General features: G+C 37.7%; 1 protein-coding gene across 3 annotated transcripts; it reads left to right on the plus strand.

Annotated features, from left to right (window-relative positions):
- Positions 1-631: 631 nt before the first annotated feature.
- Positions 632-4,075, plus strand: LOC113298177 (putative pentatricopeptide repeat-containing protein At1g12700, mitochondrial). Of its 3 annotated transcripts, XM_026546870.1 has the most exons (6): positions 632-2,543; positions 2,795-2,879; positions 3,055-3,129; positions 3,328-3,371; positions 3,537-3,602; positions 3,913-4,075. In XM_026546870.1, exon 1 carries the CDS (start codon positions 768-770, stop codon positions 2,502-2,504), a length of 1,737 nt encoding a protein of 578 aa, XP_026402655.1. In that variant the 5' UTR covers positions 632-767; the 3' UTR covers positions 2,505-2,543; positions 2,795-2,879; positions 3,055-3,129; positions 3,328-3,371; positions 3,537-3,602; positions 3,913-4,075. The 3 variants fall into 3 exon arrangements, with proteins under 3 accessions (XP_026402655.1, XP_026402654.1, XP_026402653.1); XM_026546869.1 differs by having other exon boundaries at positions 2,772-2,879; positions 3,537-4,075; XM_026546868.1 differs by having other exon boundaries at positions 3,537-4,075.
- Positions 4,076-15,018: the final 10,943 nt, after the last annotated feature.

Raw genomic sequence — 15,018 nt, forward strand, 5'->3', positions numbered from 1 at the left:
CAAGAAATGCAGGATCAACCTTGACCATTCTCTACCATTACAGTCGTTGGTTCTACCCTTACCACTAATAAACATTAACGCTATCGCCTCTACCACCGTTCACCAACACCTACCGTCGCTATCAGATTAGTTTAATGCATCTCAACTACCGCTTACAATAACACTGTCAGTGAGACTAACAGTATGTTTGTTTACTCCTGACTCATCTGAGTCGTCTGGATCTGAGTCATCTGGATCTGAGTGAAATCACCTGACTCATCTGGATCTGACTCGATATGTTTGTTTTGAGTCAGATCTGACTCATCTGACTCAAAAAATGTGAGTCAGTGGTTTGGTCCCGTGAGTCAGGGGTATTTTGTTACCTGACTCAAATGAGTCCGAATCAGGAGTTATGTCTGAGTCATAAGTCGAGTCAGATCTGATTCAAAATGCAAAACAAACGGTCTGACTGCTGACTCGGCCCGAGTCAGAAGTTGACTCAGATCCAGACGCCGAGTCAGCTGCAAACAAACAAGATGTAACATTTCATATTTGGACAACTGTCACCCTGGAAGGGTTCAAGGAAAGCCCAAGTGCCAATATCCTTGCTAAACCCTACTTCTCTATTTTCTCTCAACTTGGGGCCAAAAGTTCTTCAGTTGCTTGTTTTTTCTTCTTCTTTAGCTATTTCATTCACTGTATATGTTCTTCTTTGTAGTTTCATTAAACCCATTGTTCATAATACAATTTAGTCATTATGTTATCTTCAACTTCAAATCCTCCAGTAAATGATATTCATCAGAAGAGTTTTCTCCAATTATCGTCATTTATCTTTGCCTCTAAAATCAGAAAATTTTGTGAGAAATTGTTATTGTGGTCCAGAAATAAAAACAAAAACCCAGTTTGAGAATTTTGTAAGGGATCAATGCAACTCTGGGAGGGTTAAAAATCTTGATGTTGCAACGGCTTACTTTGATACAATGATTTCCATGAACCCGTTACCATCTACTGATACTTTTAATCATCTATTAACTTCAATATCCAAGCTTACATGTTATTCTGCTGTTTTCCCGTGGTATAAAAAGATGAATACTGCCGGTATCCGACCTGATGTTTATACATCGAGTATTCTGATACATTGTAGTTGTCAATTGAATCAAGTTGATTGTGGATTCTGTTTGTTTGGTGAAGTTTTGAAGAGGGGTTATAATCCTAATGTAGTGACTTACACTACTTTGATAAAGGGTCTTTTTATGCAAGAACGCATAGGTCCTGCACTAAAACTGTTTGACAAAATGATTGAGCAAGGTATTCAACCGAATGCTGTTACATTTAATACCCTTATATGTGGGCTTTGTAGGAATGGGGAAGTAAGTCTTGCTCTAGAGTTGCAAGGGATGATGGTGAACTGGAATTGCAGTCCTAATGTGATCACTTACAGTACTCTTATTCAGGGCCTGTGTATGCAGGAGATGGTAGGTCCTGCCGTTGAACTGTTTGAGAAAATGACTGAGCAAGGTATTCAACCTAATGCTGTTACATGTGGGTCTATTATATGTGGGCTTTGTAGAAACGGGGAAGTCGATCTTGCTCTAGAGTTGCAGAGGATGATGAGGAAATGGAACCGTAGTCCTAATGTGGTCACTTATACTTCTGTGATTCATGGATTTTGCAATACTGGCAAGTTAAATCAAGCAATGGAACTCTTTGTTGAGATGTATAGTAGAGGAATCTCACCAAACACAGTAACACTCACTGTATTATTAGATTCTTTATGTAAAGATGGGAGAATGAAGGATGCTTGCCATGTCTTTGAATGGATGACCAAGTTAGGAAAGGAGCCTGATGTGGTAACATATAACTCGATGATCAATGGTTTCTGCAAGAATTACAGATTGGATGAAGCCATTCAACTCTTCTACAAAATGGAACAAAATGGTATTAAAGCCAACCAAGTTACATATAGTACCCTAATTGCTGGACTATGCCGAGTTGGAAAAGTTAGCACTGCAGGACGCTTATTTGATGAGATAAAATCTAGTGGACAGCCATTGGGGCTAATTGCATATGGTGCACTGTTGGATGGGCTCTTCAAGAACCATGAATTTGGCAAAGCAATCGAACTTTTTGATTCCCTGGAGGATAATGGCTGTGAAGCTGATATTTGTATGTACACTATACTCATTGATGGGTTGTGCAAATCTGGGAAACTGGAATATGCAAGAAAACTATTTTGTGAACTTCATAATAAAGGATTAGTGCCGAACGTGAAGACATATACAGTAATGATCAATGGCCTATGCAGGAAAGGGATGTCATTTGAGGCTGAGAAACTTATTGCTGAAATGGAAAGCAATGGTTGCTTACCTAATGCAATCACGTATAACACCATCATATTAGGTTTTATTCACGAACAAGAGGTCGATAAGGCAATTCAATTTCTTCACGAAATGCGTGAAAGAGAGCATGTTCCTGACACTGCTGTAACTTCGTTGTTAAAGAACACTCTTCGGTGGATCAACTAGAGAACCATAGTTTTTTCGTCAAATCAGTTGATGATTGAGGTACGGATAACCTTGAATAGTTTCCTTTACAGTGATTTCACGACTTTTCTTAGGACCGTCCGATGGGTTTTCATGATGTATATTTCTTTTTGGTTTTGCATGGTTAGGCTCTATATCTCCCTTCATTTTTTTTCTTCCGTTTATCAATAAATTCTCCTAAATGGAGTTTGTTTAGCATAATATTATTCCGTTTACCCATTAAGATATGGTTGCTTTGTGATTTTACAGTTTTCTTAGTTCCATTTTAGCAGAGTACTAGCTGCTCGGTGTTATACAAGCTCCCAACGTTACTGGATTGGTTATGCCATTGAACTTGTGGTATACACGGTGCCTCAGGTAGGTAGTTCTTATCTTATTTTGTAGCTTTCGATGTATCACACATTTATATTATACCCAATTGTAATTCTGTGCATGGCTGAATATCTGTTCACTTGATCACAGATGATACAGTCATTTTAACTAAGCTAGAAATATGTTCTGAGTGAGGTCTCGTATCATATAAATGCTGCAGGTCAAGGTGCACATTATGATGGAAACCTGGAGTCATTAGGAAGAAGGCTCAATTTTGCAGTCATCAGTACACAAGGTGCAAATGTGATGTTTTTTTCCTTCCTTTCCCCAGTGATGTTTTACTTAGATAAAGTAATTGGTATTCGTTTTTGAGTGCCTATGACAGCATTGTTTATTTCGAGAAATCAATTAATGTTTAGACTTAGTTTTTGATGCTCCTTGAAAATAAGACGTGTCAAATATTTCTAATATGTTTCATAAAAATATGTAACAGGGAAGAAAATGGAAATTGATCATCTAGTGCATACAATATTGCAGGTAGGGAATTTGTTTAAGCTTAAATCAGTGTTCACTCGCTCTTGTCTTGATATGCACAATATCTGCACCAACTTTTGATTGAGCGTTATCCTTTTGCTGATTAAACAAGACTTATTTGTTGACTTCCCAACTAACGTGACACCTTCCGTATTGCGTGATATGCAGAACCAGATGGAATCCTTTAGTCTTCAGGTATCAACAAAAGAAAAATACTGAAGCTTGGGATTCCAGGTAAGGTTGTTTTCTATCAGCTGATGTTTCTCAGTAAAGTAAAACAAGTAATGAGGAACCTTACAATGGGCAAATCAGAATTGACTATGCCACCAAGTTTTTGTGGGGTATATGTTTTATATAGGAATTTGGTTAGTATCATGTCTAGGGCATCGAGATACAAAATGGTGTAGATACCATGCTACTAGACATAAGTGGGCATACTTTTTTCTGGATTTCAATAGATGGCCATGCAAGTGGGTGGCTGTACGAGAACCCATAAGTGGGCATTCCTATAGGCCTTTTTTTTTGTTTTTGCTTTTTATTTCAGGTTTCTGTTAGACAAGAGAATGGTGTCCTCAAAGTCGATGTTTACCTCTTTTTCTTTTTCTTTGGAGTCAGAGCATATGGATGTTTTCCTTCTTCTAGCAATCTCAAGTTTCTACATCAGAACACCTGATTATATATATATGCTTAAACACCAATGATTTCACTTTTTTTTTATTGTACAACCTCAATGTTAATCAAATTAAGGATAAACTGAAAATACACTCTGTAAGTGTAGATATTCACTATCGATAATTCTAACGATGGTGCTAATGTGGTATTGTGATTAATGATTAGATGGTGATTACTGAATCCTATGCGTATGCGAAGGCTGTGAATGGGATTGTTGTTTTATTATTGATCTCATTCACCACCTTAGCATCGGCTTTATTAATCACCATGTTCTTTTCGTTAATCATGTTACTGAGCTATAAGCATCTTGTAGCAAACTATGTATTCAACTAGTGAAAAATCTGGCCCTGCTTGGTGCTGCGAATTTTTTATATCTGCGAACCAATTCACAGGTGCTTGATAGGAGTATTTGGGGATGCAAATTTTTGCATTTATTTACAGTGAACCCACAGTGAGAAGAACTCTGGTGTGAAAATTCGTCGTCCCAAAATGATTCCAAGTTTTTGCAGTATCTTCTCGATCAAACATCTCTTCATCTTTTGAGCACATCCTTGTATTTCTCTCTATACTCACTCTGCAGTTTTCTCTGCATATTTGGAAGTATACCCTGAGTTGGCATGAAATTTTGGGCTTTCTACATTCGTTAACTTAAAGGTAATGTACTTGAGGTTGATTGAGCGATATTAGTGTTTCGTTTTTGTTTCTTTCATCCATCTCATCATAAATAAATATAAGCTTATCTTGAGCTTTTGCTTAAGTTCTGATCCAATAACCAATATTACTTATAGTACTAATTGAAAGGTTTTCCTTATATTGGAAGCTTAAAAATGCTATTTGAATTAAGGGTTATCATAAAATGATGATCTTGTTTAAAATGATTCGGGTTTACTTTTGTTTTTCTATAACCAGGTTTATACTAACCCTTGTCTGCATTATCCCTAAAAAATCGAATACTAACCCTGAACAAGTTCAAAAAAGCTGTTGATTTTTGTATGTTTTCCCTACAATAGGGTGAATGGAAAAGGGATTTTTGGTATTTTTCCCCAAATGTTGATTTGGTTGAGCATACCTTGCGTTTAATTCCTCATTTTCTCAGCCTTCCGCTTCCTGGAGCTATACAGGGAGGTTCAATTTCACCATATCAACACCATTTTAGTCCGTTACAGAACCCATTAACAACATTATTTTCGACCTTTCATTCAAATTCAGCTAATCAATTTCATACGCTACTATCCCTTTGATCCAAGATATCCATTAACAGCAGTCCCTTGAAAGGTTGCCCTGCATGATCCTCAAGAGAGGTCTTTATCTTCCAAGGATTCTCTGTTGTTTTTCCTCGCCAATTTATCTCAAAATTCCTAGGTCATTACTCTATTGGATTTTCTTATCTTTTGGGTGTATTTTTGCAGATCTTTGATGGTATATGGGGAAAGAGCTGCCATCCATCTCAGGTAAATCACTAGAATCAATAGTGAATGATAATCTTATTGAATTTATATTGTGAGTGACTTTGTTGATACATAGCTTGGTTGTTCATGCATATCATTTTTAAGTATTCTTAACTGTCATCAGTTGATTCGTGCCTCTACTGTGATTACTTTTGAAAGTTTCTGATTTTTTTGGTTAGGACTGCTTTAGTTTTCTTATATTCTGAATCAACAAATTTGTCAGTTTTACATTGTATTTTGTTATTGCTTTGAGGTGAGAGTGTCAAATCTTCTGCACTTTGTACATTCAAATCCTCACTTCGGATTTTAGGTTGGAATTTAGCAGCATCTATGAGCAGATATAATGGTTGCGAGCTACATGAAAAATAATTACATTGCATATTCGGCTGAACCCTGACTTTGAAAAATTTCCACTCCTCTCTCATTTACAGAAAATTTTATGGGATGCAAACGTACAAAAAAATAGATTGGAGCAAGTTGAACGTTGATGGTTTTCAACTAGTGATTGTAGTAGTAGTGGTAAAAAGGGGTCTTTTCAGACTTGTGAAGAAAACAATTTTTTTTTAGATTTAAATTAAACACACAAATAAATAAAATAGTTCAAACCTTTAGAGAAAAACACCAAGACTAGGATTCCACCAATGACCATTTTAATAGTAAACTCTAAATAGTTCTTATGCAATTTTATCTTTAAAATCAATTCTAATATTTGCCTCAAATAAGTTTTTGAAGTAATAATTGTAATTAAAAAGTATAAAACATCAAAAGTTACTAAAACCCAGCATGCTTCATCAAGTCAATTCACAATTACTCAATAAAAACTATTAATTCAATTTTAATTCGTGCAAATAATCAAATAATAATATTGCAAATAAATATAAAAATTAGAATTATACCAATAAATTTTGTACCAATGGCTTCCTCCGTCGTCTCGGCTAATGGTTTTAGCTCCTCATCCCAAAAACATGATCATAAGATGTATTCATGGCTTAATAATGTGTTTTTATTGATGAAAATGGTGTAAAAAGAAGTTTGCAACGCTGTATAAATGTTACAGCGTCACTGTTACAAAGTGGAAGGGTCTTAAAAACAACGATAGTAGCACTAACTGCTGTAAACAACGATAGTTGGTTTTGAAATAAGACTGCTGAAGAACGACGGACTCTGCGAGTCTGTTCTTCGTGTTCTTCAGGTTCTTCAATGGCAGCAGCAGCAGCAACACCAATTCTCTGTAACTTCCTCTACTCGTCTCTAAACTCCTCCTAACTCTCTCCTAAGGGTTTCTCCCCTTTTATATGACTTGAAACCACTCTTATATAGCCCTCAAATCCCAAATAACTCGTATAAATTCCGACTTTTTCTTCTCTGCGCTGTTGAGAGAATAATCCCTTCTGTTGAGCTTTTTCACGTGTTGTTAGCTATAAAATAGCTACCAAACTCTTCCCTAGACTTGAATAAGACCGTGTACATGTTAATCCATCGTCAAATTCCTCCAGAAATCTCTCAAAAATCTTTGAAAGTGCACAACAGGACACGTCTCTCTGTTTTAACTTTGATTGCTTCTCCCGGATATTCTAGCCCAATTAAGCCCATGAAATCATCCATACTAGAATTTTATATCCATATCACGTCCAGCCCAATCAATTTCCGGTGTTTAATCTCCCTAAAACAGCTCCAACAATCGGATCAAAAATCAACAGCCAAATGCATGGCCTTTCCCGCCAAAACCAGTATTTGAAATTTGAAGAAGACCCCCCCCTATCCAGTTCTGGTGTCCCTTTAGCAGCTGCCTGGAAATGGGTCACCCCTTAGTAATTAGGTTACCCCTTATCCAAAATCAAGGATCCGTATAGCAAGTGTCCTCTGGGGCATTTTCCGCACTTTTTTCGGGGTTCCTCCGGGGTATTTCTGGGATACTTCCGGTACACTTCTGAGGCGCTTCCGGTACGTTATCAACGGAGGTCCAAATGCCACATTTTTAGCCAAATTCGCCGCAAGTGATTATTTTCCAAAAACACCTACAAATACATAAAATAATCAAATAAGTACAATATCGAGTACTAACAATATATACAAATGAGTTATATTAGACACATAAATGTGTCTATCAAATGCCCCCAAACTTATTATTTGCTAGTCCCGAGCAAATCAAAACTACAAAATAAAATCCTAACTCACTGTCGCAGGCATCGTCGATTGCATTTAGCGTATGCAATAAGCCTTTAAACCCCTAGGTGGCCCTAGTGGCCGAGTTATAGTCTCGGGTGGGCTTACAAGAGATATACCCACAAAACCTTAATACTCCAGACCTTAGCTATCTACGCAAAACCTTGGAAGGCACTAAAGAATCTCCTTGGTTGGCATACTTATTGACTACAGGAAGAAGTACCCTGATGCGAAATTCCAATTGCTGTACACGAGTTTGCACTCAAGCATACTAAAATTCATATAAAGTGACAGAGCTCTACTCAGATAGTTGCACTATGGACATCATATTCGGAGTCAAAACTAATCACATGGATAGATCAAGAAGATGGATATAGAAAACATAGATGGTTTTGATGTTTACTAAGTGAACGACGTTTCCCATATATCTGTCTGAAGGCCTCCGCCAAAATGAACATATCCTAATGGATTGAGATACTAGTCTGACTAATATCAACACATTGGCATATACAAGGGTACCAGTGGTCGATAACCTAACTCTAGGTCAACACAACTGGCATATACAAGGGTACCAGTGGTCGACTTTATTGAATTTATTCCTTTTGGTCAAATGGTCTGGTCTCAATTTTTTTTTTTTTTTTTTTTTTTTTTTGGTTGGTAACTACCATTTTTTTTCATCTTTCTTTTTCTTTTTCAACTTTCTTTTTTCAACTTTTTTTTTTTTTTTTTTTTTTTTTTGAAGGTATCTCAATCACTCTAATTCACCCTAGCATTGGTAACAACTTGAATCGTGGGCCCCACCTATTACTTAGAGAAACATAGTTTAAAAACAAAATAAAATAAAAATAGAAGTGAAAAGGACTCAACGAGATATGGTGAAACTATCATGTTATTTCTAACACCTGAGCTCTGTGCTTTTATGAATAGACTCTTTAGATGTTTCCATCTAATCAGATTGGTTCCTCAAACTCCTACAATCAAAATGCTTCCATCCACTTAGATTAGTTAGTGCAATCCTCAATAGGCATAAATTTCTAGGCTCTGGAGTTTATTTATTGCAACTAAAAGCTAACAAAAAGTGTTTCTTCCCCACCCCCAAACTTAAATCTTACATTGTCCTCAATGTTCTAAGGATGAAAATAAAAGCATGAACAAGGAGAAACTATTACCACTGGAGGGAAAAGAAATAAGGAAGGATATTACCGTATCACATGAACGCGGGAGCCTCCCAGTAAATGCTAAATTTATAGTCATTAGCTAGACATCAAATACCTCAAAAAGAATTTTCACCTTCCAAAGTCGTATACCAATAGTCGAAATAATTGTGGGTCCATAAGACCAAATAGAACTGCCACAAATAGGAGACAAATGCTCAAGATCAGAAAAATGAGCAGATAGAACACAACCTGATCTAAAGTTTCTCGCAAGACAACTGGATTTATCTGAGGTGCCCACTTGGGCTTCATATGAGTGTCTCGGCAAACAGATTCATCCGAAAAACGGGTCTCTAACATTTGGATTTTCTCCTGGACATTATCAGGCGGATCAGGTTGTGGAGTCTGAATACACTCAAGCGATACCTCAGATGCACTAGGCTTGAGTCCCAAGTTAGGGACTTCTATTGGGGATAATTGACAATCTCTACCCCCAAACTTATAATTTTGGGTGCCTCTACAATGACTAGTCACAATGTTCCTAATTTCTAGACCATCGGGTTCTTGAAAAAGGTCAATTGCTTTCTCTAAGTCATAATCAGGTGGTTCATCCTCAGCTTGCTTCATATCTTCTATGGTCCACTCTAAGGCTTCCTTATTTTCTTGAAGCACGGTCTCTGGACTACTTTCCTGATCACTATCCAAATCGGAGGCTATAATCACAGGGAAAGACTCGGGTGGGCCTAAAAATGTATAATTAGACTCCAACTCAGGAGGCTCTTTTAAATAAGGTATTAAGATAGACTCAGAAGCTAGTAATGGTTCGAACCTATCTTTCCATATCAATATCTAACATAGGAACAGAATCCAACAGAGCATTTACTTGTTCAATGTTACTATCATCGTCGAAATCCAGGCTAAAATGGGATAAACAACTCTCCAATGTATTTTCCGGTACGATGTTTGGTAATGACTCCTGAACTAAGGTTCCTATCATGTTCACCTCTTCAATACATGTGCTATCTAGCTCAGAATGTAGCTTGTTTACATTAAAAATATTCAGCTCAATAGTCATATTACCAAAAGATAGATTCATAATACCATTTCGACAGTTTATGATCGCATTAGACGTAGCTAAGAATGGGCGACCTAAAATCACAGGTATTTGGTTCTCTGGGTCGGGGACAGGTTGGGTATCTAGGACCACGAAATCCACTGGATAAATAAACTTGTCGACCTCAATAAGAACATCCTCGATCACACCACGAGGGATTTTAACGGACCTATCAGCTAACTGGAGTGTTATCTGGGTAGGTTTCATCTCACCAAGTCCTAGCTTAAGGTACACATGGTATGGCAGTAAGTTCACACTGGCTCCTAAGTCAAGCAACGCTTTCTCAACACGGTACTTACCTATTGTACAAGAAATGGTAGGGGACCCTGGGTCTTTATACTTAGGAGTAGTGGTATTCTGAATAATAGAACTCACATGACTAGCTATGAAGGCTTTCTTCTGGACTGAGCTTACGCTTTCGCGTACACAAGTCCTTAAGGAACTTGGCATAAGAGGGAATCTGCCTAATTGCATCTAATAATGGAAGGTTGATATTAACCTGCTTAAAAACCTCCAATATATCATTAAAGTTGGACTCCCTCTTAGTCGGAACTAGCAGCTGGGGAAACGGGGCTCTGGGAACAAAGTGGGCTCAACAGGACCCTCATTGGTCTCTTTGGAGACTCTATCAGTCTCCTCATTTTCTGGCTCAGCAGGGTGAACTACAGCATGTTCACTATCAGGCATGGCGACCTTGTTGTCAACTTTCTTTCCACTCTTAGGGTTGTGACAGCATTCACATGATTGTACGATTTCTCTCCTTAGGGTTAGGATCAGTAACTAGGGAACCTTCCATCTCTCCTCACTTATAAACTTAGCTATTTGTCCTACTTGAAGTTCTAACTTGGCAAGACTCTGGGAATTATTCTTCAATTCTTGCCTAGTTTCTTGTTGAAAGCTCATGTGGTTCTTTGATAGCATTCATGGTTATTTGCTAACATAGTGAGAGTTTCCTCTAAGGTAGAGATCTTTTTCTCGGAAGTGTTCTGAAACTGGGTTTGACCTGAAGAGTTCTTAAAACCAAAACCTGGGGGAGGCTGAGAATTGCTAGACTGGCCTTGACTCTGGCCCTTAGACCAAGAGAAATTAGGATGGTTTCTCCAACCAGGGTTGTAGGTTTCTGAGTATGGGTCAAACTTCTGACGGTTCTCAAACCTAGAGTTGTTATAGACAGCATGGGCTTGCTCTTCACTAACCTGACCTTCCCAAAAAATTATCGGGCTCTATTCCACAACTAGAGACTTGAGAGGCTCTATTAGGTTCAACAAGGGACCTATTTTTAGACTGACCCATTTCTAAAGCTTCTAACCTTCTGGATAAAGCAGCAAACTTAGCATCTGACGCAAAACTCGTATCTACCATATTGGTGCTACTTCTATTGACCAAGAGTCTTTTAGGGGGTTCAACACAAGATTCCCACTGTTGGGATTTTTCAGCGATAGCTCCTAAGAAGGTAAAAGCATCATCAGCATTTTTACTAGTGAACTCACCAGCGCACATAGACTCAACCATGGCTTTGGTCGAATAGTCTAAACCATCATAAATAATCTGTACAAGTTTCATATTATCAAATCCATGGTGAGGACACTGAGATAGGAGATCATTGAATCGCTCTAAAAACCTATAAAGAGACTCTCCCTCTTGTTGCACACTAGCACTAATTTTCTGCCTAACAGCTGCAGTTTTATGCTTAGGGTAGAATTTCATATAGAAGGCAGCGATAAGTTCCTGCCATGTTTCTATGGATTCAGACGGTAGGTTGTTAAGCCAGGTCTTGGCTTTGTCTCTCAAAGAAAAGGGAAACATCTTAAGTTTCAAGACTTCATCGGTAAGGTCCTTTATCCTAATTGTCCCACAGATTTCCTCAAAGTCCCTAATATGAAAATAAGGGTTCTCATCATCTTTTCCTAAGAATATAGGGATCATCTGAAGAATACTAGGTTTTATCTCGAAATTAGCCGTAGTGGCTGGCAATTTAATGCATGAAGCTCGGTTGGTCCTAGTTGGGGAACATGTAATCTTTCAAAGTTGCCATCGTGGCACAACTGGAGTACTAGGGGTACTTTTGTCACTCAGAGATAAATTCTCAAAACTGAAGTTTCCAAAAACAGGGCTCTCCAAAGAAGATCTTCGAGCTCCCTGCTTAAATCAGAAGAACTACTAGGTTTTTCGCTAATCAATCGACCTAGAGTATCTCTTTTCCAAGCCCTAAACAAAATCGGGCATACACTAAAAAGAATTCAAAAAGAAATAAAAATCCTAACAGGAAGGTTCTAGCAATCACACAACAGGCTGACTCGACTTTACCACAGCAAACCTAAAGATTTCTAGCAAACAACAAGCATGATGGCTCCACTTAGATTGTTTCTAGACCAGCTTCTAATCCTTCGAAAGGGAATTCGTTACAATTTGAGCAAACCCCTCTGGAATCAATCCGAGTTAAACAAGTTGAATCGAGGCGAGGGAAGCTCAGTGGAGCTTTGATACCCAAAACCTCACCGATCCAATGCGGCGCAGTCACGCATTCAACTCGCAGAAACCGTCAAGAACTTCAGGTGTGCTTAAAAGAGTAACCAATATTTTTCGAATGATTGTCCTGTTAAGCTCGATACCCTATAGGTCTCTTTCTAGTCCAAATTTTAGGCTTAGGTTCGCTTTAGGTTTCGTTTTCCTAAGGCGGGCAAGAAGGGAGCGGTGATGAAATCCGAACCCTTATCTTATATGGTCCAGTCCTTGCCCTTTACTAGGAATTTAAAAACAGTCCATATTCAAGTCCTCAGCATATATTCACCTTAAGGAGTCCAGTAACCCGCTTGCAGGAGATTCGCGGGTGTTTAGAATTTTACCTCCCGTACCAGACGGGCGAAGAACCGCTGAAGTCGACTCGGGCCACGACTCCTATGCCGTGTGCGAACCCGAGGGGCCGAGACGATATTAATCGTCGTCCTTCCCTGCAAACAGTTTATATTTAAGGGTACCCTTCCGTAGGGTTTAAAAATAAAATAAAAATGTCCCAAAATTAATGTCCAAAGTCCATAAAAAAAATACAAAAGAAAAGAAAGTCTAATAAAAAAAAAATGTCTCTCTTTTTTTTTTCTCTTTTTATCAAATAAATAAATAAAATCTTCTTCTTTCGCTCCTTTAGCTTTGCTTTTCGCTCCCAAACTTTAAGTAAATCACCACAAGCTTTGGCAAATCTTCGCTCCAATCTTCAAAAATCTGCAAGGAAACAAAAAAAAACCAAAAACGTAAAGAAGAACAAAAATAATAAAATAAAAATCTAAAAAAAAAATGCTAACTAAACACAGGTCCGCGTCGGCGGCGCCAAAAATTTGATGGTTTTCAAATAGTGATTGTAGTAGTAGGTAAAAAGGGTCTTTTCAGACTTGTGAAGAAAACAATTTTTTAGATTTAAATTAAACACAAATAAATAAAATAGTTCAAACCTTTAGAAAAACCAAGACTAGGATTCCACCATGACCATTTTAATAGTAAACTCTAAATAGTTCTTATGCAATTTTATCTTTAAAACAATTCTAATATTTGCCTCAAATAATTTTTGAAGTAATAATTGTAATTAAAAGTATAAAACATCAAAAGTTACTAAAACCCAGCATGCTTCATCAAGTCAATTCACAATTACTCAATAAAAACTATTAATTCAATTTTAATTCGTGCAAATAATCAAATAATAATATTGCAAATAAATATAAAAATTAGAATTATACCAATAAATTTTGTACCAATGGCTTCCTCCGTCGTCTCGGCTAATGGTTTTAGCTCCTCATCCCAAAAACATGATCATAAGATGTATTCATGGCTTAATAATGTGTTTTTATTGATGAAAATGGTGTAAAAAGAAGTTTGCAACGCTGTATAAATGTTACAGCGTCACTGTTACAAAGTGGAAGGGTCTTAAAAACAACGATAGTAGCACTAACTGCTGTAAAACAACGATAGTTGGTTTTGAAATAAGACTGCTGAAGAACGACGGACTCTGCGAGTCTGTTCTTCGTGTTCTTCAGGTTCTTCAATGGCAGCAGCAGCAGCAGCACCAATTCTCTGTAACTTCCTCTACTCGTCTCTAAACTCCTCCTAACTCTCTCCTAAGGGTTTCTCCCCTTTTCTATGACTTGAAACCACTCTTATATAGCCCTCAAATCCCAAATAACTCGTATAAATTCCGACTTTTTCTTCTCTGCGCTGTTGAGAGAATAATCCCTTCTGTTGAGCTTTTTCACGTGTTGTTAGCTATAAAATAGCTACCAAACTCTTCCCTAGACTTGATTAAGACCGTGTACATGTTAATCCATCGTCAAATTCCTCCAGAAATCTCTCAAAAATCTTTGAAAGTGCACAACAGGACACGTCTCTCTGTTTTAACTTTGATTGCTTCTCCCGGATATTCTAGCCCAATTAAGCCCATGAAATCATCCATACTAGAATTTTATATCCATATCACGTCCAGCCCAATCAATTTCCGGTGTTTAATCTCCCTAAAACAGCTCCAACAATCGGATCAAAAATCAACAGCCAAATGCATGGCCTTTCCCGCCAAAACCAGTATTTGAAATTTGAAGAAGACCTCCCCCTATCCAGTTCTGGTGTCCCTTTAGCAGCTGCCTGGAAATGGGTCACCCCTTAGTAATTAGGTTACCCCTTATCCAAAATCAAGGATCCGTATAGCAAGTGTCCTCTGGGGCATTTTCCGCACTTTTTTCGGGGTTCCTCCGGGGTATTTCTGGGATACTTCCGGTACACTTCTGAGGCGCTTCCGGTACGTTATCAACGGAGGTCCAAATGCCACATTTTTAGCCAAATTCGCCGCAAGTGATTATTTTCCAAAAACACCTACAAATACATAAAATAATCAAATAAGTACAATATCGAGTACTAACAATATATACAAATGAGCTATGTTAGACACATAAATGCGTCTATCAAACGTCCACCTGTAGTGTATATTTCATATCATGAAATTCCCCCAAGGGTTCATACAGTGAAGACCATGTATACTTATCTGAAATGATAAACTTACAAATTTGTCAGTTTTACATTGTATTTTGTTATTGCTTTGAGGTGAGAGTGTCAAATCT

This window comes from Papaver somniferum, chromosome 7 (assembly GCF_003573695.1).
Source record: "Papaver somniferum cultivar HN1 chromosome 7, ASM357369v1, whole genome shotgun sequence".
NCBI lineage: Eukaryota > Viridiplantae > Streptophyta > Magnoliopsida > Ranunculales > Papaveraceae > Papaver > Papaver somniferum.

Bases quoted from the DNA above. Each gene is read 5' to 3' on its own strand.
- LOC113298177 (XM_026546869.1), top strand. From the start codon at position 768: ATGATATTCATCAGAAGAGTTTTCTCCAATTATCGTCATTTATCTTTG.